Source organism: Lissotriton helveticus, chromosome 3_2 (assembly GCF_964261635.1).
Source record: "Lissotriton helveticus chromosome 3_2, aLisHel1.1, whole genome shotgun sequence".
Taxonomy (NCBI): domain Eukaryota; kingdom Metazoa; phylum Chordata; class Amphibia; order Caudata; family Salamandridae; genus Lissotriton; species Lissotriton helveticus.
The window spans coordinates 271,048,029-271,071,186 of record NC_136062.1 but is presented as its reverse complement, the minus strand read 5'-3'; the positions used below and the strand labels follow the sequence as shown (position 1 = coordinate 271,071,186).

The 23,158-nt window shown below is 51.4% G+C and overlaps 1 protein-coding gene across 6 annotated transcripts in view; it reads left to right on the top strand.

Annotated features, from left to right (window-relative positions):
• HERC1 (HECT and RLD domain containing E3 ubiquitin protein ligase family member 1) overlaps positions 1-23,158 on the top strand; it is a 2,088,313-nt gene that overhangs the window by 2,009,328 nt on the left and 55,827 nt on the right. For all 6 annotated transcript variants that reach the window (XM_078685198.1, XM_078685199.1, XM_078685195.1 and 3 more), the window contains exon 75: positions 1,738-1,990. In XM_078685198.1, the coding sequence (XP_078541324.1) occupies positions 1,738-1,990 (253 nt within the window). The remainder of the gene's footprint in view (positions 1-1,737; positions 1,991-23,158) is intronic.

The following is a 23,158-nucleotide window of genomic DNA, read 5'->3' as shown; positions in this document are numbered from 1 at the left end:
TTTTTCAAATAAGGTTCCACTATAGATCCACACACTGCACATTCTGTTAATCTTGTCACTGCCTCCAAGGACCTGGCAAAAAGGAGGGGGAACTAACATAATTGTCCTGAGATGGATGGAGCCTGGTGGAGCAGGAGAGCTTTTACAATTCCTGGACCCAGTCTGACATCTATGAGGAATCAACAGGTGAAGAATCTGCAGGCAGACAGATTAGCCACCAGAAAGATTGTTATTGAATGTCAGTAAGTTGTACTTTATTTTAATCAATTTTTATATTGATTTTTCCTTACACAATAGAAATATGCAAAGAACACCATTCCACCCCACAACTGTTGTTTCCAAAACCAGAACTGAGACCTTATCATAGTCGACATTGCTTTTGCATTCCCTATATTTGTGCATTATCTTATCCTTTATATTCCCTCTGGTTGATAGGTGTAGTGTCTCCCTGAATTCCTGATCTAGTCTTTATCTCTAGTTTTGTTAGTTGGTAAAGTCTATCAGGGACGATTCCTAATTACCTAAGGTGTTTGGAGCATGGAGCTTCTATGAATATTTTAGAGAGGAAGTCTAATAGTTGTGCCACCTTCTGAGGAGGGCAGGTCGCTTTCTTTTATCTTGGTCCTGTTTCCAAGGATAATGTTGGCAATCTTATCAATAGAAAGTAGATCCCAATTAGATGCTTCCCTGCACACATCAAAGAAAATTATAATTTCCCCAATCAATGGTCATCACCTTCTTCCCAAGAAGAGTAGCTTCACAATAAATGTACGCCTTCTGTAATTCAAGGGAAATTGCTACACTCACAAGGAGAGCCAGCAATACTTTTGCAATAAAGTGTCAATGATGTGTTCTCTAGAACAGCTTCCAAATTTTAAAGGTGTTTTATTTTTTTTCTGGGTTTCTCCCAAAAATACATGCAGCAGCATACATACCTCTCCACTAACTATCCCAACAGTAGTGTGACCTTTCAGTCTTATATTTTTTAAATATAATAAATGTAGTGTCACTTTTTAAACATGAGCTCCTCAAACACACGCATTGCTGTATTGTTAGCCCTTGTTACTAATAACTTCTGCTTCATCGTCCATCTGCTTTCCCAGAACCTCTTTCCATAATATATAAATTACTTGCTTCACATTGGCCTGATTTTGTTTTAAAATCTTGTAAATACAAGATGTGTGTCTTAGTCTTCGCTCTTTAATAATTTTGTGACATTTCATTAGGATTGATGCTGAAGTTTTTCTCTTGCATGCCGTGCTTAGAATTCAATTTCTGCGGAACACATTCAAAATGCTGAAACCAAAGTGGAACCTATGAGGGATTGTGATAAATACTTAGTTGTATATGATTTTAAATATATGAGCCTTGTTCAAGCTGCTTAAATGAGGTCAAGCTTCCTACCCCTCTGTCAAGTTAGTCCTGAGTGAAAGTGACATGAACCTTTTTCAGAAAAAACCCACAGTGTTCACATATATGAAAGGACTTTAATGTTCCATTATTATGCTTCCAAGATGTTCACACCTCTCTGAGGTTATCATTTTAGATTGTGTCCGGTCCCCTGCTCCTACAGCATGTATATTATTTGTATAGCTGTTGAAACACTAGGTATGTGGATGAAAAGAATTCGAATAATTAATGTACTTAAATTAACACTAACCATGCATGTTTCCCCACAGCTTTATTGTGATGTCCCCTATCAAAAATTCATACTGAAATTGGTACTTGTATTTCTAGGTTCCTTCTGAATCCTTCAGCTTGTCTAGATGAACATCTCATGCAGTTCAAGTTCTTAGGCATTCTGATGGGTGTTGCTATTCGTACCAAGAAACCTTTAGATCTTCACTTGGCTCCAATGGTTTGGAAACAATTGTGCTGCATCCCACTAGCTTTGGAGGATCTAGAGGAGGTGGATCTGCTCTATGTGCAAACCCTTAACAGCATTCTTCACATTGAAGACAGTGGAATAACTGAAGAAAACTTTCACGAGGTAAATTAAATAAGCTGCATTTCTAGTTGTGTTACTGTCTGGCCCATATTCTTTTTCCAGCAGGAATTGCAACAAAAAAATCAAGAGGGCAGTAAGCCTCATTGTTAGTTTGGTGCTCTTTGCAGATACATCCAAAGGTTTTGTTTACCAGTATTCTTTTACACCTATTCACCAAGAGTGCCACTCCTTAAGATTTAAACTGCTATAATTTAAAATAGATCTCCTGTTAAAAAATCAGACATGGTATCTCTCACATAAAGAGTAGAATCACTCTTCTCTCCTTCCCATTTACTCTGAGTATCAGTCAGTGCTCCCATCACTGTAAGTGATTATCCATTAGTGCCACCATATGTACCACCAGAGCTGAGTATCCAAATCAATTATTCCATCAGCGTCCTTTAGTTCTTTACGTCCTCTTCTTAATAATCACTTTCATTAGTAGGTTATGCTCTGTATCTGGTTAATACTAGTGAGCAGCATGGAAGGACTCAACATCTTGATCTATTACGAAATGGCATAAAGGAGTGGACTGGTGCACCATTTATGAAAAAACTGTATACGCGGCAAGAGGCTCTCTGGCCAAACAAGAGCACATATGGGGCAAATCGCTGGGCTTGATAGGCTGATGACTCACAGACGAGGGTTGGAAGTCCTGGGGGGGGGCAATATAGGTCTTGTCTGTTAGCATGGCCCAAAGGGAAAATAATTCTGATAATGTAATTAACTGTCTTATATGTCACAGTGGTGCACTGTTTTCCTTGTTGCTCATAAAAACCAATAAATTGTTTGTCCCAAATAAAAAAATACTAGTGAAAATGTTTTTTTCTTCAAGTCTCTCCGTAGTTGATCCTGTTTGTCGAATGTGTTCTTTCAAATATTTTCTTCACTTCTCTTCCTCCTCTTTTCAGTTATCTGCAAGTATCAAAATGGATCCAGAAAACTGGAAATCCAACAGAAAACTCTTTGTAGCCCCAAGCGCTATGCAGTGTGTGAGAGATGTTACAACATGTCTCCACAAAGTGCATACTTCATGCCCATGATACCCGTAGTCTTTTATGCAAAGCACAGGTTGTAGGATGTGGAGCTTGACCTGTTTTTGGAGTTTCCTTATGAGATTTTGCAGGATTTGTCAGACAAGCTCCACAAGTAGTAATCAAATAACAGTAACAGTAGAAATAGGCTATGTGATCCATCTTCATAAATTACTACTCCAAGACCTGGTTCATATGCCATTCAGTACACCCCAAGACTTTGTGCGACATCAACGCCAGTCTTGCTCCCTCATCCCCAGATAATTACATTGAGTAAACACCACAGATCCTCGTAAAGATGATCGTCTTCTTCCAAGCATTTGGTGCATCTGAGGAGTTGAGGCTCCTTTCAAGTGCCACACTCTTTCATATTATCTTCCTGGAAGATATGTTGAGGGTGTTTGGCACATATGGCCTGACATGCTGTTCAATTCTCTCAAGTTTGTTCTTACTACCACAGCTTTTCTGGCATTGATCTCTGTTCTGCCACCAATATAAGCAGTTGTGAAGGACCTTATGCAAAAGTCAAAGGAACATTAAAGACAATTTGCTCTTTTGCACTAGGAAACTGTCAAATGATGTGTGTTGAAATTTTTGATGCCATCTAAGGAAAAGCTGAACAGCCTTACTGCCCCAACCAGTTAACATTGTATATGTGACTTGTCAACGGAAGTGACTTGTACAGCCTTCAAAAGTATCACCCACATCATGTCATATGTTCCTGTTTTTGCGTATGCTTAGGCTAAGATCTGAAGCTCACTAAGTTTTCTTAATTAATTTAATTCAGAAAGAGAATGAAGGTACTTTCATGATGCCTTCTCATAAAACCCCAGAGTTTCAGCTCTTTTGTCTGTGCATGTGCCAAATATTCATGTGGGAACACTCTCAGTCCTGCATGTGCAGCATGGGAAATCAAATTGTAACCGCACTGCTCATGAGACATGCATTCTTAGTTCCAGGATAGACAGGGAGAGGCAGATAAAACATTCCGAGCTCTGCATGGTCTGCTTAGAGGATGACCTTTGTGAAGTCAACAATTATTGATCCATGAATTACAGCGCCTTTTTACAGAACTAACCAAATATATCTGAAAGAAACAGGTTAGTGTTAGATTCCTTACCTTAGAATATCCCCAGGCGTCAGACTGGATCCAGAAAGTTTTGCGTAGCAGTACCCTTGCGCGTCGGTAGGCGTCGTCTGCGGCTCCGCGTCTTTCGTCGGCGTTGTGATCACCGGGATGAGGCCGTCGGAGTACTTAGACGCCGCCCGCGCGCGCTGACGTCAGTTCTTTTTTCCGCGCCAGCAAGCGCAGATCCCGGAAGAGCAGTACTCTGGTCACTTTTTGACTAGCTTTTTGGTCTCTTTTTGATCATCTTTTCGAGTCTACATTGACTCCTGGTGCCGATAGGGATGCCTGGCTTCAAGCCCTGTGAGGCCTGTCACCGCATGATGTCGGTGACCGACCCCCACCGTCGGTGCCTTTACTGCCTCGGGGCTGACCACGACGACAAGTCGTGCCCCGACTGCCGGGCCTTGACCTCGAAGGCTAGGCGGGAGCGGTCCCGCAAGCTGCTCGAGATCCGGCAGTTAGCTCCGCGCCGCTCGAGGTCCCGGTCGAGGAGGAAGTCGAGGGACCGGTCGCGGAGCCTCAGTCATCGCTCGTCGAGTCATTGCCACCACTCGTCGGGCTCCAAGTCCTCTGGTAAGTCGAGAGACGACATCGCTCTTCGGACGCCGCTCACACGACGCGGCTGAGGGCTCGGACGACACCGCCCGAGCCGCAGGCGCCGTCTCCAGACCCATACCCTCCGGTCCCTGGCCTGCGAGCGACGCCGGAGGAAATTTGTGATTTCCTCATTGCCATGAGGACTTACTTCCCTCCGTCGAGGGTTGCCGGGTCGCCTTTGGGCCCCGCAATCCCGATTGGGGGCCCTAACGGGCCCGAGGCTCCGGCGCCTTCGGGTGCTTTGGCCCCGGCACCGTCGTCGACTTCGGTCCTGACGCCGCAGGGCCCCACAGGATCCAGGCCTGGATCCGGGCCGTCACCAGTCGACCTCACGACTCCTCCACTGGTCCTGACCCCCATGTTGTCACTCCCGGCGCCATCTTCGGACGACGCCGGCCCCAGGTTCAGCCCCATTCCGGGTCCGACGCTGGTGCAATGCCATCTCTGACGTCGATGGGTGAGCAATTCATTTATTTATTTATGACCCAGCTCCGTAATTTTTGCCTGAATTTCAGGACACGGATGAAGCGGAGAACTGGGAGGGGTCTGAGGACCATCTGGCACAGCAGTGCCAGTTGAGCCAGGACTGGGCAGATGAGCTGTGGGAGGCCAATGGTCTAGACACTTTGCCTGACACTGGATTCATCTCTCCTCCCTCCATGGCTTCAGAGGAGGGTGCTGCTTATAGCGTGCGGTTGACCAGGGCAGCCTAGGCCTTGGCTCTTGAGCTCCCTGTCGCGGCCGTGAGGACTAATCTCCTCACTGAGGTGCTTAAACAGCAGGCAAGCACCTCTGAGCCTCTACTCCTGTTCAATGAAGCCCTCACTGACGTTCTGCTGGGCACTTGGTCCAAGCCCTCTACAGGCCTCCTTGTAGATCGGAACGTGGCCTGGCTCCGGGCGACCCCTGCTTTCTGTCCACCCACCCCACCCCCGAGAGTCTGGTGATCCAGACCTCTACATCCCAGACCGCATTCCCGACCGCTCCTCCGGATCGGGAATCCAAAAGGTACGATCAGTTTGGAAAGACACTGTTCTCTTCACTGAGTTTGGGGCTGCGGTCTGTCAACACTGTCTGCCTTTTGGGCCGTTACACCCACTCTCTGTGGGATACTGTTGCGGAGGTGCTGCCGCAGTGCCCGGTGGAGGTCCAGGCAAAGCTTACCCAAGCCCTAGCAGAAGGGCGGGATGCAGCACGCTATTCCATACGGTGCGGACTTGATACCACGGACTCGCTGGGTAGGGCGATTGCAACGACGGTGGCGGTTCGCCGTCACGCCTGGCTGAGGTCTGCCAATTTTTCGGGGGATGTCCAGGCCACGCTCATGGACATGTCCTTTGATGGCCGTCGCCTTTTCGGTGACAAAGCAGACAGTGCGCTAGAACGTTTCAAGGACTCCAGGGCTACGGCCAAGTCCTTGGGCCTGTCGGGCCAGCGTCAGCAAACTTCTGCTTTTCGCCCCTTTCGTGGCCAAGGGAGGGACGCCCCCAAACGTCCAGCCAGCCGCAGGCCGCAGAACCAACCTCAACGCGGACGTGGTAACCGCCGTGGCGGTGCCGGGGGACAACGGCCAGGTCAGTCCACATACGCTCCCGCAGCATCTGCTTTAAAGCCTTTCTAGTCCGAGCTTTCAGGCCCATATGACGCCAGTGGGGGGCAGGGTCCGCCATCACCTCCTCCACTGGCGTACCATCACGGACAGGTCGGACAGGTGTGTGCTGCAAATCGTCCGATGGGGATACTTTCTCCCCTTCGAGACGACCCCTCCAGCCATGCCACCGCAATGCCACCGCATGTCGGGGGATCACTTGCAACTTCTGCAGGAGGAAGTTATGGCCCTCTTGGCCAAGGGGGCCATCAAGCGCATTCCTGGGCCAGAAGTAGGACGTGGCTGCTACTCCCACTACTTTCTGGTACCCAAGAAGGGCAAAGGAGGCCTATCTTGGACCTCCGGAGCGTCAACGGCTTCCTCCGGAAAGAGAAGTTCAAGATGCTGACTTTAGCTCAGGGCTTAGCTGCCCTAGACTCTGGAGCCTGGATGGTAGCTTTGGACTTGCAGGACACCTATTTCCATATCCCCGTCCTGCCGGCCCACCGGCGTTACCTGCGGTTCATGTTAGGCTACGAGCACTTTCAATTTACCGTGCTCCCCTTTGGCCTTACCAGCCCCCCTCGGGTGTTCACAAAAGTGATGGCGGTGGTCGCAGCTCATCTGTGCAGATCAGGGATTCCAGTCTTCCCCTATCTCGACGACTGGTTGTTGAAGGCGGGCTCGCCTCAGACAGTCGTCAGCCACCTCTAGACTACGGCCGACCTCCTGCACCTGCTGGGGTTCTCCATCAATGTGCCGAAGTCGCACCTGTGCCCCTCTCAGAAGCTTCTCTTCATCGGAGCGGTTCTGGATTCGGCGCAGTTTCGGGTTTATCCTCTGAACAGCGGGTTCGGGATATTCAGGCTCTGATTCCGATCTTTCAGCCCTTATCCCGAGTCTCGGTCAGGTTGACGCTGCAGCTTCTGGGGCTGATGGCCTTCTGCATCCTTCTGGTGCATCACGCCAGGTGGCGGATGCGGGCTCTGCAGTGGGACCTGAAGTTTCAGTGGGTCCAGCATCGGGGCAATCTGTCCGACCATGTTCAGATCTCGGAGGGCACTGAGAGGCAATTGCAGTGGTGGCTCACGAACCGCCATTGGGTCAGCGGCAGAACCCTCTCCCTACCCCAACCAGAGCACGTAGTAGTGATGGATGCGTCCCTCGTGGGATGGGGGGCCACATGGGAGAGGCGGAGATCAGAGGCCTCTGGTCTCTGGCGGAGTCCAGGCTCCATATCAACCTTCTGGAGCTGCGGGCGATCCGGCTTGCACTGAAAGCATTCCTTCCCTCTATCCGGGGAAGTGTAGTGCAGGTGTTCACGGACAACACCACCGCCATGTGGTACTGCAACAAATAGGGCGGGTGGGGTTATGGACCCTTTGTCAGGAGGCTCTGCGCCTCTGGCAATGGCTGGAACACCAGGGATTTACCCTGGTGGTTCAACACCTGGCAGGTTCCCTGAACGCCAGGGCGGACGAACTCAGCCGCCGGTGCATGACTGATCACGAATGGCGTCTGAACTTGGACGTGGCGCAAGGCCTCTTTCAGCAGTGGGGAGTGTAGGAGAGTGGGGTCTGCAATCCCATGGCCACCCCAGATTTTTGCTTTTTGCTTCACTGGTTTACGACTTTCCCTGGCTGTGGGCCTGCCAATCAGACCCACAGCCTAGCTGTTCTCTCTCTAAATTGACAAGCATGTACCTTAGGTGCATTTACCAATTGGTACTGGGCCACCTTATCAGTCCCTGTACAGTATACCTTAGGTATCCAGGGCATAGGTGTACCCAGGGCCTACCAGGGGCTGCAGCATGTACTATGCCACCCCTGGCTGGCCACCCAAATCTGACACAACTGGCTGCACGACAGCTGGGGCAAGGTGGTGTAAACACCCTTTGCTTTAGATATAGTATTCCTATATCTACCCCTAAAATGGACACATATATTCCCGTCAGTCACTCCTATGGCAGGCCTTATCAATCCTGAAGGCAGAGTGCTTGGAATTATGTGAAATGGTGGTCTGGCATGAGCTGAGCCCGTTTGCAGCTTGCGGAACCAAGTCCTAATAGCTGTTCCATGATAACGCTATACCATATACTCTTAAGTGCATTATAATCCTCGCGGTTAAATGCTAACTTTGGCATAGCATTATCAAAACATGTCGAGTAAGGTGTCATACGAATTGGAATACTAACCCCTCGCCAATTCTGGCGACGGGGTTAGCATTCCACCCTTCTAGAGGGACACGACATGTATGTAACTGTAAACCCCGGTTAAAGTTAACTCGAGCCTCAGCATCACAAAATGGATGCTGCCACCACAGACACAAGTCTGACCTCCTGCTGCTGGGAGTCCTTCCAGCGAGGGTGGCTCGGACAAAGGGTTTCCTGCCTTGGGAGGTGCTAGCACCACCCCAGACAGGATTTTGTGTATTAGGTAGGACCAGGCTGAAAGGAATGAGACATGCCTGGGGCACACAAGGTGCCCTGTGCATACACCGGTTCCAACCAGTTGCTGGGGCACTCCAGCCCCAGCTCTGGCGGGAAACTGGACAAAGGAAAGGGGGTGTAGCCACCCCCCTTCCTGGTCCCACCCAGGGGAGGGACCTAGTCGTAGTGCAGCCCCCTTTAGCCGGATAAAGGTAGGAGCTGGTCCCATTCCAAGTTAGATTAATCTTGACAACCTTCCACGAACAAACTCTTGACCTTCGACCTCCTGAACATCAGAAGACTGAAGAATCTCCCCTATGGTCAGGGAGTGACCATCCTGCTTCGCAGGCACCATCAAGCTCCTGTGCAGTTTGCTGAAAAGTCCTTCCATCCCGGAATCCGACGACCCAGCTCGACAAGACCCGGACCTCCAGACCTCTCTGACCTCTACCCACATCCACAGCACAGCTGGGACCCGTGGGTGCGACGAGCAACGTGGAGACGGCCATCTTGAAGAAACCTGCACAGCGCTTCCTGCTCGACCCCTGAGGGTTCCTCAAGTGAGTTCATTGGGGACTGAGAAGCGCCACACCGACGCAGCTCCTGCACCAAAGACCAGCCCCCCAGCATCCCCGTGATCTGCGTGGGGCCCTTTTGCCTGGTTGCTGCCCTTCCTGTTGTCTGGTCCCTTTCCGGCTGGCTTGTGCCCTCTGAGACGACGACCCGAAGATTTCAGCACTGCTAGTCTGGTCCCCCAGACTGGCCCTTGCTTCCTTGTAAAAGAGGAGCACCCCGGACCCTCCTGGTCCACTCAAGACGCCATCTTTGTTTCACCGCGTGGCTTGCATTGTTGTCCAGGTCGACGATCCGACACCGCCCACAGCAGCAGACTACGTGGGACAGCTCGTGCCTCCAGCCTGGTCGTGAAGAACAGCTCCTGGTCCGCGCAGCTACAGAGAGAAGCGACCCTTACTTCACCTGAACGCGGCGACAGCACCTGGTTCCCTCCTGGTTCCAGCACCGTCACTGACTAGTGACCAAGACTCTGTCCCCTTCCTTTTCAGGACTTCCTTCTTCCTAGTTCCATCCTTGGAACCACCGGACTCCTCCATCTGGCTGCCTGCCAGCAACTTCTTGTTTCAGTTATCACCGGGATCAACGCAGCAAACCTGACACTACTTCAGCCCTATGCACCCGCAGCCTGTGGGTTAGGTAACTAAAGCTTCTAGGTCTTGAAGTCTGTGTCCACTATCCTAGTGTCCAGGTCCACTGTTGTTTTCCCTCCATCCAGCCGGGTTCGTCCGGAATCCGTAACTTTGTAAACTGTTGCATCCATAGACGTTGGTGTGCATCCCGCGTGAGAGTTCCCACTCCGCACGTGAGTCCCGTGGGCCTCCTGCTCCTTACTTACCTAGTTTGTAGCATAGTCCCCCAATCCTCCAGCCTCTGGATCTCCTTGCAGTACTTTCTTTCCTCGCATTCCATTGTTTTGAGTATATGGTTTGTCGTGCCCCTAAGGCACTTGTGTAAATATTGTGCGAACTCGTATTTCCTTTTTAGTATTGTCATGTGCTTAGCCCTCTGATCTCATAAAGAGTTCAGAGGTGTTGTTATTAATAAATAGACTGTTTATTTTCATAACAACCTGTGTGGTGTCCTTTCATTTGGTATTCAAGGGGTTATACTATGGTAAAACAGCTGGCTTCACATGCCAAAAGAGATTAGCCTAAAAGACTGCTTTTGTCCACGCTACTAGGATAGCTGGTCTATACGGTTGACTTTACAACCAATCACCATAAGGGTTGTTTGGACTGATACAAGGTGATCACTAGAACTAGTGAGCATCATATATCAGGCCAACTTCTCACAGGGAGAGCCTTGGTTAGATCTATTCGCCACGGAAGAGAACGCGGAATGTCATCAGTTCTGCGCGTTGGAATTTCCAAGGCGGCACTCGCTCAGAGACACTTTTCGTCACGAGTGGAGCTGCGGTCTGTTGTGCGCCTTTCCGCCTATACCACTTCTGCCCAGAGTGCTGAAGAAGATCAGGCGAGACCGGGCCCAAGTCATCCTTGTGGCTCCAGACTGGGCACGAAGATAGTGGTATCCTGAGCTACACAGCATGTCAGTCGGTCCCCCGATTCGTCTGCTTCTTCAGGAGGACCTTCTGTCGCAGCAGATGGGGACGGTCTGCCACCCAAACCTGTCCAGTCTCCACCTACATGCGTGGAGATTGAGCGGCGACAGTTGAGGCTATTTGACTTGCCTCCTGAAGTCTGTGATGTGATTCTGGCAGCCAGGCGTCCCTCCACAAAATCGGTATACGCCTGCAGGTGGAACAAATTTGTGGCATGGTGCACAGCAAAGGCTGTGGATCCACTTTCTGCTCCCCTTTCAGAGGTTCTCCTCTTTCTTCTTTCTCTTGCCCAGCGGGGCTCTGCTCTGGGCACTATCAAAGGCTACCTCTCTGCCATTTCAGCCTTCTTGAGGCTTCCTGATCAGCCTTCTCTTTTCAAGTCCCCGGTTGTAAATAGATTCTTGAAAGGCATCACACACATGTTTCCTCCTGTTCCTTTCAAGATGCCTCAGTTGGACTTGAACCTTGTTCTGACCTATTTGATGTGCGCTCCTTTCGAGCCACTTCACAATTGCCCTCTTCGTCTTCTGACTCTTAAGACTGCATTCCTGGTTGCCATCACCTCTGCCAGGAGAGTGAGTGAGCTCCAAGCTCTATCTTCTACGCCTCCTTTCCTCTCTGTCCATCTCTGTCCAGTTGTCTTGAGAACTCGTCCTTCTTTCCTGCCGAAGGTTGTTACAGCCGTTCATATTGGGCAGTCCGTCACCTTGCCCACCTTCTTTCCGCCTCCGCCTCCGCATCCCTCGAAAGAGGAAGAGAGGCTCCACCGTCTGAACCCAAAACGTGTGCTCTCGTTCGATCTAGACCGCACACGCCAGTTCTGGGTGGGCGACCAGCTCTTTGTTGGTTACGTGGGCGCTAAAAAGGGATGGGCGGTGCACAAGCGGACCATCTGTCGGTGAGTCGTGTTGTGCATCAAGGTCTGTTACTCCTTGGCGAAAAAGGAGACTCCTGTTGGGTTGAGGACCCTTTCCACTCGGGCCACGGCGGCTTCTGCTACCCTGGGCCGGGGAGTCACCTTGCAGGACATCTGTCAGGCAGCTACGTGGGTTTCGCTGCACACGTTTGCTAGACACTACTGCCTGGACAGCCAAGTCCGGAGAGATGGCTTTTTCGGCTGTTCCGTTCTCCAGGACTTTCTGATGTGATCTTGGTTCGCAGACCCACCACTGGGGTTGACATTGCTGGGGTATCTATTCTAAGGTAAGGAATCTAACACTAACCTGTTTCTTTCAGATGCACAAGTTACTTACCTTCGGTAACGATATATCTGTAAGAAACAGTAGTTAGTGTTAGATTCCTTACCGCCCCACCCATCCTTCCCGTTCTGCAAACCGATATCTAGGGTTAAGGTCTCTCCTTTTGAGGGCCCTAGTTTCATGGCACCAGTGTCGGTCTCTGGCATGGTTCTGCATTCCTGGCGCGGAAAGCTATGTACAAGAACTGACGTCAGCGCACAAGGGCGGCGTCTAAGTAATCTGACGACGTCATCCCGGCGATCACAACGCCGCAGACGACGCCTACCGACACGCAAGGGTACTGCTACGCAAAACTTTCCCGATCCAGTCTGACGCGAGGGGATATTCTAAGGTAAGGAATCTAACACTAACTACTGTGTCTTACAGATATATCGTTACCGAAGGTAAGTAACTTGTGCATTTGAGAGGATTTTTATTATTCTGGGTGTGTAATGCAGTTTCCTTAACGTAGAATTATCCCCAGGCGTGAGACTGGATCCGGAAAACTTTTCTGCCACAGCCCCCCTGTGCGCCGGGGGGACGACACCACGTGACTCCCCCCTGACGTGGTCCGCGTTCGTAGCGTCGAGGATACATAAGTCCCACCCCGGCGTGCCTACGTCAGTTTTTTCTCTTTCCGCGTGCAACGTGGATCCGGATTGTGTCCTGGCCTGTTTTCAGGCGTTCTCTTCTTTTTCACGCTTTGGCGTTCTTGGAACAGTTTGCGAATGCCTTCGGGCTTCAAGACCTGTACCTTCTGTGCACGTCCTATATCTGCGAATGACCCTCATCCGATTTGCATGTGGTGCCTGGGTGAGCACCACGACTCGGAGAGTTGCGACGCCTGCCAGCACCTTAAGCCTAAATCACGGCGGGAGCACCGGATGAAGTTGCTGTTGGCGCGCTTGTCCAGGTCGGTGTCGTCCCATCGTCCGTCTCCTACCTCGGAGCCAAGGAGCCGCCGTTTTCATCTGCGAGATCGTCTTTCGCCGCGGCCCTTTGGTCGTGGCTCACCGGCTGGTAGGTCCTTCAGTTTGTCTCTGAGGCCATGTCCTCCTTCCGCAAAGGGTGTCGTCGTCGAGGTGTAGTCCTTCGGGCTCCCTTCTTCGACGCCTAGCGCCCTTGCCTCGCCACAAATCCCTACAAGGCTCCCTGTGGTGTCGCAGGTGATCGCCGGGACTCCAGGCTTGTCCCCGAGTCCCCCTCGGTCCTCTGAGCAGGTGGCTGCCTCACCAGAGATCGAACCAGCGCCGTTTCGGCACCGGGAGCCTTCCTCCCTGGCTCTGGTAGAGGCCAGTACCTGGGGCGCCTTCTCGAGTCCCTCTCGGTCCTCGATACGGGCGGCTGCCCCGTCTGAGGCCGAGCCGGTGCCTTTTCTCGCCGCGCCTTCGCCGTTCCAGCGTGGATCTTGCCCCATTCTCCTGGAGAGCACGTGGTGGCAGGAGTTGGTCCGGCGCCAAGGATGCCCACTCCGGCGCCAGTCGACGTTGATCAGGCGCCGATGGTGGACTCCACGGAGCCGTGCTGGCGCCGGGTTCTGGATTCGTTCCTGAGGTCCCTTCTTCTCCAGAGGTCTGTCATCTGTTGGTGTGTTCCTCCCCGGAGACAGGGCGCCGTGTTGTTGCCTTTTCATCTGCATCTTCCAGGGAAGGCTCTTTGCCGCCCCCACGGCCTAAATCCTCGAACCATTCTTTCCGTGGCTCGCGGCTGGCTCCTCCACCGGCCTCTCCGCCTTCCCCTGGGGCCCCTGTGGATCCTCCACTATTCTGGGAATGGCCGCTTCTCCCGGGACATGGGGATGGACAGCTCAGTCTGCAGCCGTCGCCCACGGAGGAATTACTTTCCCCTCCGCGGCACCCTACTGAGGCCAGTGTTGCCTTTGTTCGGGCTATTTCCACGGCTGCTGGTTATTCTGAGGATGGGTGAACCTGTCACTCCATTTCCTACAAACAACCTTTTTGAGATTCTCCACCAAGGCTCTGGTGGACGGGCGTAGTTCCTTCCTTTTGAAGCGTCACTCCATAATTCTCTTTTTCTGGTAGATACAATATCTGCCTGTGGATTCCTCACCTAGTGAATATCCTCTTGCGTCAGCAACATTCGGAAGTTATTTTGTAGCTTCGCGCCGACGTGGACGTGGACGACGTCATCGAGGCACGGCATCGCACGCGACTCCGCTGACATCACCGAAAGTACAATAGGCCCACGGCGGCGTGATGACGTCAGTACCCTTTTTTCCGCGTCATCGACGCTAACGGTTTCGGGGAATCTCTGTAGCCTCTTAGTAACTTTGTTGCTATTTTCTTCACTTTTCTGTTTCTTTGTGTCCTTTACGATGTCGACAAAGACGACCGGTTTTAAGCCTTGCAGAGAGTGTGGGAAAATGATGTCTATTACGGACCCGCACGAAGATTGCATCTGGTGTCTAAGTTCGGATCATGATGTTGATGGATGTTCTTCATGACGAAAGATGAACCCAAAGGCTCTGCGAGAGAGAGAGACCAAACTTCTGGTAGCAAGGCTGAGAGGGAAAAAGTCTTCAAGGTCTCGTTCGAGAAGGGCGAGGTCATGGTTGAGATCGGCGTCGAGATCAAGGCCTCGAGCGGAGTCGTCTTCGAAGTCGTCATCAGATCATGCTTCGAAGTCAAGGAAGAAGCATAAGAAAAGAAGACATGAGTCCCGACGTCACTCCGGTAGGGATTCGGACTCGAGGTCAAAGTCCCCCAAGAAGGTACGTTCGAAGGTGGTTCCTCCGGAGGAAGACTTGGATCTGGAAGGTAAGGCGTCGCATTCGGAGTCGCAGGTTCTGGCTCCGTCTCTGGTACAATCTCCGGCGCCGTCCCCGGCCCGTGAGGATGAGGAAGAAGTTCCGGTGGGTGAGAATTCTGCGCCTGTGGAAGAGCCAAATTCGGAACCACCTCAAGGCCAGCCCGAGGGTCTTCAGCCACCATTTCCGGCCCCGGGCCCAGACCCATCAGCGTTTTTTAACGCTATGTATGGTGTATTTTCAAGGGCTTGGTACCCCTCTGGTGCGCCTTCGGGTCCCATGGTTCCACTAGCCTTCAATTTACGAGTTCCACACTCCTATGCTCCGGCTCCATTTATGCCATTCATGCCGGCTCAGACACCGCCGTCGCAATACCCGGCTCCGCCGAGGTCGTCGACGCCGATACCGACGTCGTCTGCTCCGAGTCGACCTCGAGACCAAGCCACCTTGCCATCGGATTCGATACCGACGTCGGTTCCGGCTCCGTCGGAGTCGTTAGTGGATCCGACGGCGTGGCGTGTGAAAGAAAGTTCCAGGAGGGAGGCTCAGCGCCTCATAGAAGAGCAGAGATATACAGAAGCTCAAGCTGAAATGGAAGAAGGTGAGCTTGAGGATGACTGTTTCGATAAACTGGCGGAGGCTAGTGGCCTGGAGTTTTGTCCCGAGTGGGAGTTACCTTCTGTGTCTGACGCCCCTTCAAAAGACGTTCAGCCTTATCACTTGGTTATGAGGAAGGCAGCGGAACTTTTGAATTTGACTCTTCCTACAGTAGAATTTAAGTCCAATCTTCTAACTGAGGTTCTGCATTCACCCAGTTCTGTGGTGGAACCGTTACTCCCCTTTAATGAAGCTTTAACTGAGCCTAATATGGAAGTTTGGAAAAAGCCACTTACAGCATCAGCAGTTTCCAGGAGTGTGGCAAGAAGGTACAGGGTCGCTCCTGAAGACCCTGCTTTTCTGACTTCTCATCCTTCACCTGAAACTTTAGTAATCCAGGCAGCCTGTTCCAAAAAGACTGTGAGTGCATTTCCTCAAGTGCCTGGGGATAAGGATGCGAAGAAACAAGATCAGGTTGCTAAAAAGACCTTTTCTTCTGCGAGTATGGCATTAAAGTCAACCAATGCCACTTGCCTTATGGGGAGATATGTACATGCTCTCATGGATACACTGCGTCTTCTGGCACCTAAGATCCCTGATGACAGCAGGAAGGATTTTGAAGTGGTGTTAACAGATGCACAGGCAGCTGCTCGTCAGGTAATACAAAGTGGACTGGACACTGTGGATTCGGTGGCACGCATCATGGCTACTGCGGTTGCCACAAGAAGATCAGCGTGGCTGAAATCTTCAGACTTTTCAGCAGATGTTCAGGCTGCTTTGTTAGATCTGCCTTTTGATGAAGCTGGACTCTTTGGTAAAAAAGCTGATACAGCCTTAGAAAGATTTAAGGACAGTAGGGCTACTGCCAAATCTTTAGGGCTTCAGACCAGGGGTTCTTCTACCAGAAGGTTCTGAGGATTCGGACACTCTTCCTTTCGCTCCTATCGGCAAGGTCAGCAGCAGCAGCAGCAGCAGAATCCCTTGTACAAGTCGTACAGGGGTAAACAAAGAGCTCGTCCTCGAGGACGTCAGGCCTCAACCTCTTCCAACCCCCCACCCTCAGAAAAGCAGCCCTAGATCCGCCATTCAAGATCATGCGGGTCCGGTGAGGGGTCGGCTTACCCACTTTCTACGGGATTGGGAATCGGTTACATCAGATCTTTGGGTTCTCAATCTCGTAGAAAATGGCTGTGCTCTTCCCTTTTGGGAATTTCCTCCCAATTACCCTCCTTGCCAAGGTTTTTGCACGGAGGAACACCTCTTACTTCTGCAGGAGGAAGTGCAGGCACTATTAAGAAAGGGTGCGATAGAGGTGGTTCCAGAGCAGGAAAGTGGTCAGGGATGCTACTCCCGGTATTTCCTGATTCCCAAGAAGGATGACAGACTTCGTCCAATCCTGGATCTCAGGATCTTGAATCTTTATCTGAAACAAGAGAAGTTCAAGATGCTCACCCTTGCGCAGGTTCTTCAGGCGCTGCTGGAAGAAGACTGGATGGTGTCGCTCGACTTACAGGATGCTTATTTTCACATCCCAATCCTGAAGTCGCACAGGAAGTATCTCCGTTTTACGGTGAGATCACAACATTATCAGTTTGCGGTCCTTTCTTTTGGAATTACTACTGCGCCTCGAGTCTTCACCAAGGTGATGTCGGTGGCGGCTGCACATCTCAGAAGATCAGGGGTTCCAGTATTCCCCTATTTGGACGACTGGCTGATCAAGGCAGAGTCGTCAGAGAAAGTGCTCCAGCATCTGCAGGAGACAACTCAGTTGTTGTACCGGTTGGGTTTTTCAATAAATGTACCCAAGTCTCACCTGGTGCCCTCCCAGCACATCCTGTTCATAGGTGCGGTACTGGACACAACTGTATGTTGTGCATTCCTTCCTCCTCAAAGGATTCGCGACATACAGGAAATGATTCCTTTATTTTTCAATGGAGAGGTCGTTCCAGTCCTGAAGGTCCTTCGCCTGCTCGGTCTGATGGCTTCTTGCATTCTGTTGGTCAACCATGCACGCTGGCACATGAGGGCGCTCCAGTGGTGCCTCTGCAGGCAGTGGTATCAACACAACGGAGATCTCAGGGAGTCTGTGAGGATCTCTAGAGAAACTGCAGCGGATCTATCTTGGTGGAGCGTGGAAGGCAATCTGTCTCAGGGAAAGCCTTTTCATCTGCCTCCCCCGGTGGCCACATTAATTACGGATGCATCCACTCTAGGGTGGGGTGCTCATCTGGGGGATCTGGAGGTCAAAGGTCTTTGGTCTCCAGAGGAAGGTTGCTTCACATCAACCTTCTGGAATTGCGGGTCATATGTTTGGCACTCAAGGCCTTCCTCCCTTCCCTTCGCGGTTGTTCGGTTCAGGTCCTGACGGACAACACCACAGCGATGTGGTATGTCAACAAGCAGGGAGGAGTGGGGTCGCAGTGTCTCTGCAGAGAGGCTCTGCGCCTCTGGTCCTGGGTTCAGGACCACCAGATTTGTCTGATGGCAAATCATCTGGCCGGAGTTCTGAACGTGCGTGCAGACAGTCTCAGTCGGCAGTTCACGGCCGACCACGAGTGGAGGCTTCACCCGGAGGTGGTTCGTCACGTCTTTCAGACGTGGGGGACTCCTCGAGTGGACCTGTTTGCTACTCGCGAGAATGCTCACTGCCCGTCATTCTGCAGTCTCCAGTTTCCGATGCAAGGAGCCTTGGGGGATGCGTTTCAGTTGAGTTGTAAAAGTGAACTCCTTTACGCGTTTCCTCCCATACCTTTCATTCCTCGGGTTCTGAGGAAGATTCGCCAAGACCGGGCCCAAGTTATTCTTGTCGCCCCGGATTGGCCAAGAAGGGTGTGGTACACGGATCTTCTCCACCTCTCCTCTCGCCCGCCGCTCCGTCTCCCGTTCAGGGCAGATCTCCTCTCCCAGATGGAGGGGCAGGTTCTACACCCCCACCTCCAGACATTACACCTTCATGCCTGGAGATTGAACGAGGCCACCTGAATTCCTTTTCTCCCACACGATGTGGTGGATGTCATTCTTGCGGCTAGGCGTGACTCCACTAAATCCATTTATTCATACAGATGGTCTAAATTTGTCTCTTGGTGTGGGGAAAAGTCTGTTGACACTTTGAGGGCTCGTTTGTCCGATATTTTACAATTTGATCTTTCTTTGGCACAGCAGGGATTTGCTGTTGCCACAGTCAAGGTTTATCTTTCGGCATTGTCGGCATTTCTCTGTTTGCCGGATCAGCCGTCTCTTTTCAAGTCTCCAGTGGTTTTAAGGTTTTTGAAGGGCCTCACAAATAAGTTCCCTTCTACTCCCTTTATTGTGCCTCAATGGGATTTAAATCTTGTTTTAACCTTCTTGATGAGGTCTCCCTTCGAACCCTTACACAAGTGTCCCATGAGGCCTTTGTCTTTTAAGACGGTCTTCCTCGTTGCGATCACCTCTGCAAAGAGGGTAAGTGAGCTTCAGGCTCTTAGTTCCAAGCCCCCATTCTTGACCATTCATGCTGAATGAATGGTTCTTAGGACCAGGGCTGCTTTTCTCCCTAAGGTGGTAACTCCCTTCCATCTAGGACAATCTATTACCCTTCCTACCTTTTATCCTCCCCCCTCACCCTTCCAAGGAGGAGGAGAGACTACACCGTCTGGACCCTAAGAGGGCGGTGAGCTTTTATCTCGATAGGACTAAAGACTATCGAGTGGATGACCAGCTCTTCGTTGGATTTGCTGGCTGCAAGAAAGGAAGAGCGGTGCACAAGCGCACTCTTTCAAGATGGATCATCCTCTGTATCAAGATCTGCTACTCTTTGGGCCGGTAAGGAACCTCCAGAGGGTATAAGAGCTCACTCTACAAGAGCTAAGTCGTCAACTTCTGCTTTGTCCAGCGGTGTACCTGTAGAGGATATTTGTAGGGCCGCGACTTGGACCTCCCTCCACATTTTCGCGAAGCATTACTGCTTGGATGACGAGGTGAGGAGGGAAGGTCACTTCGCACCCTCTGTCCTCCAGGATTTTTTGGTGTAGATGAGTGGACACCCTCCTCCGGGAGTGGGGACTGCTGTGGGACTCTATTCACAAGGTGAGGAATCCACTGGCAGATGTATCTATCAGAAGAACAAGTTACTTACCTTCGGTAACGCTTTTTAAGGTAGATACAGTATCTGCCTGTGGATTCCTCACTGACCCACCCGCCTCCCCGTTGTCCACTCTTCTATACCAAAGTTTCTGCAATAAATTTGATTTATTGTCAAGGAGTTGTTTATTTCAAATGTTTTGTTGCATTTGTTTCACACTGTGTGTGTTACCTTGACATTTGTGTACTGTGCATACTGTGTATATCTCTGCTGTCGTTGGTCCGTCCGTGTGCCTCGAAGGCACGGAAAAAAGGGCAGAACTGACGTCATCACGCAGGCATGGGCCTATTGTACTTTCGGTGACGTCAGCGGAGTCGCGTGCCATGCCGTGCCTCTATGACATCGTCCATGTCGGCGCGAAGCTACAAAAGAATTTCCGAATGTTGCTGACGCAAGGGGGATATTCACAAGGTGAGGAATCACAAGGTGAGGAATCCACAGGCAGATACTGTATCTACCAGAAAAAGCGTTTCCGAAGGTAAGTAACTTGTTCGTTGGGCTTGGGGGCGGCCTGCCACTGGCGATCCGGTGCCTCAGGCACTACTGCATCGCCATCGTCCTGCTCCGCGCTACCCTGTCTGTCTTTCTTTCCACTTTTCTACTCAAGGCACTCTTCTGCAGAATGCCTTTCCGTGTTTGCCTGTGGTGTTGTTACCTCCGTCTCAGGAGGCCCAGTGGTTGGACTCATGGGGACGTAATGTCTTCGCTTCTTCCAGCGCTGCCTTGCGGGCGCCTAACACCTTGTGTGTGTTGACCAGGAATACTTCCAGCCTGTGGGACTTTGTGGAGTCCCTTCTTTCTCATGTCTCTCATGAGGGTGCCAGTGCTGATCTGCGGGCCATGTGTTAGATGGTAGGGAGTTGGTCGCGTTTATTCTTCATGTGGCTTTGGATGTTGCTGATGCTCTTGGCCGTGCTGTGGCCACTTCTGTGGCTCTCCGTCACCTTGCTTGGCTACGTGATGCTGTTTTTCCTGAAAATATTAGGGAGCGTTTGGTCGACCTACCTTTTGACCGGGTCCTGCTGTTTAATACTCATGCAGACTCCCCAATTCAATGTCTTCTTGCAGGGCTCCGTCCTCCTCCCCCTTCTCCTCCTCAGTAGGTTGTTTTGCTGATCCTCCAGGTCTTGGTGGGAGGCGTTATCCCACTTGCTTCCGGTTTTGGAGTGGCTGTTACACTTTCTGTGAGGGTTACTGTGCACTCGGGGTCCTTGGTTGGGCCCTCTCTTCAGTTGGCTGCTGGTTCAGCCCCCCTTTCTTGATGGGGATGTGTTTTTGGCTGATTACTAAGCCTTCTGTGGTTTCTGCCGCAGGTCTATGGTTTGTCCTCTGATGCGGGATTGTTTTTTCCCTAAGAGTGGTTCCCATGCTTCTTGGGACGTGTCCTACCCTATGTGGGGTACATGTAGCTATTGTATTGCCCTGTCTTACGCTTGAAGAGTGTGGACTCCCCCTTGCAGGTTCCTCGCCCCTCTTGGTGCCGCTGCATCACGATGGTGTGGTTTTTGGTCCTTACTGGAACATGGCTTGACCATCTGCGGTGTTGTGCTGTGGTGTTTTTGCCCTTTGCCTGCCGTTTGCTCTGGTCCTCTGTCTGGTGTTTCTGAGGGAATAGTTTCCTGTGTTGACGGCCTGGTCCGTCCTACTTCTTTTTTCTCTTATCTTCTAGCTCATCACACTTCTTTGTGGATCAGTTCTGTCCGGTTCGGTCCCCTTTGGGGTTGTTCGGGACGTTTTACTAGCCTTGCCCTTGTTCTGAGCCCGACGTGGTCTGGGCGTTAAGTTTTGTGGCGCTTCTCAGCGCCTGGCTGTCCCCGCCTGCTCTTCTGTTCTGTGGCCGGAGGCCTTGGCGTGAGCCCTGGCGCTCCTGCTTCTTGTCCTATGGGTCCATTGTGAGATTACGTTCTTATTCTTCCGCCTGCCTTATTGCTGAGGCGCTGTTCTGTCTTTTCTGTTGACTTCAAACTATGATGGGCTCAGCACCCTCTGCACTGGGTATGTTTCCGGGTGGAGGGCTTTGCCGCGCTTCTGCCTCTTCTCCTTGGAGTCTGTGGGTGGCTCTTCTTCTTCGGTACTCCTCTGTGTTGCCTGTACCCTTGGGGCTTCCGGTGGAGGTCCCTGGTGCATTGACTGGGCTTGGGGTGTTCTGGCCTCCTTCGTATTGCCCTTGCTTTCTCCTGTTGGTGAAGGCTGGGTTCCCTCTTTGTCGTTCTAAAACATCCCCTTGGGGTAGGATTTCTTCCACGATGCTGAGGTTCTCTTCAGCTTAGGGCCTGTGACTCCTACCGTTGCGGTGGGCTGGGTTATTTTTCCCTGTCCTCGTGACTGGTCCCCTGTCGGGGGTCTTGTGCTCGTCTGAGCTAGTGAGGTCCTCTCGCAGACCCTCCTTCCCCTTGGGTATGGCGAGGGTTTCTATTCTACTTTAAGGAATCTGCGGCTAGTAGTCTCTATCGAGTTACTTACCTTCGGTAACGATGTATCTGGTAGAGACGATTCTAGCCTTAGATTCCTTCACAACCCACCCTTCCTCCCCGTTTCTGCGAGGGCCCCTCTCGGTCTTCTGTACTCACCTGCTTCAGGCCGGCAGTCCTCTGCCAGTGCCCTCCTTTCTTACTCCCTCCCTAGGGGGATGCTCGCCTTGTTGTTATTGTTGCACCAGTCTTTCCTTTCTGGTGATTGGTGGGCGAATGCCTGGGTATTTTTGTGCCCATGCATTTGGTCTCCAATGTAGGGTCCGTTGTGCCCTGATTCCTTGTGTTGCTTGCACTTCTGACGCTTACAGTCCTTGGGGTTGAGGTCCCCTGGCTGGACTTCACCCCTTAGTTCTTTTAGGAGACCCCCCCCCCCCTCCTGCGGATGTTGTTGGGGGATGACTTGTCACTGCTCTTCCATTCTAGCCTTGGAAGCCTTCTTGGTCCTGGGCGATGGTTACAGACTTCTTTGTCTGCTGTGCCCTTTTTCACATGCCTCCTGCCTACAGGGAGGCTAATATGTTGGTTACAGACTTACTTACAGAAGGTGCGCTCTATTCTTTCATTCAATGGCTTGGTACCTTAGTACCTGGCACTATTCTGGATGGAGCTGTTCCTCACCATTTGTTTTTTTCCCTTCTGTATAGCTGGGTTTTCGCACACTGTTCCAGTATTCTCACAGTTTTGTTTGTGATGGCTCCGCATTGTGGCGCGGAAAGTTCTGCGAAGAAAACTGATGTTGGCGCGCCGGGGTGGGCGGACGACGTCAGGGCGGAGTCACGTGGTGCCGTCCCCCTGGCGCGCAGTGGTGCTGTGGCAGAAAGGTTTTACTGATCCAGTCTCATGCCTGGGGATAATTCTACGTTAAGGAATCTGCGGCTAGAATGGTCTCTACCAGATACATCGCTACCGAAGGTAAGTAACTCTTACTCCAGTACCACTGCTGTCCCCTCTCTGTTACTCTTCATAGAAAGTGTTGCTCTGAGTCATCACTAGTAAGACGTACAGCCTTCTACCCCCTCCTAACGCAGATGGGGGAAATAAACTGACCAAATAGACTACAAG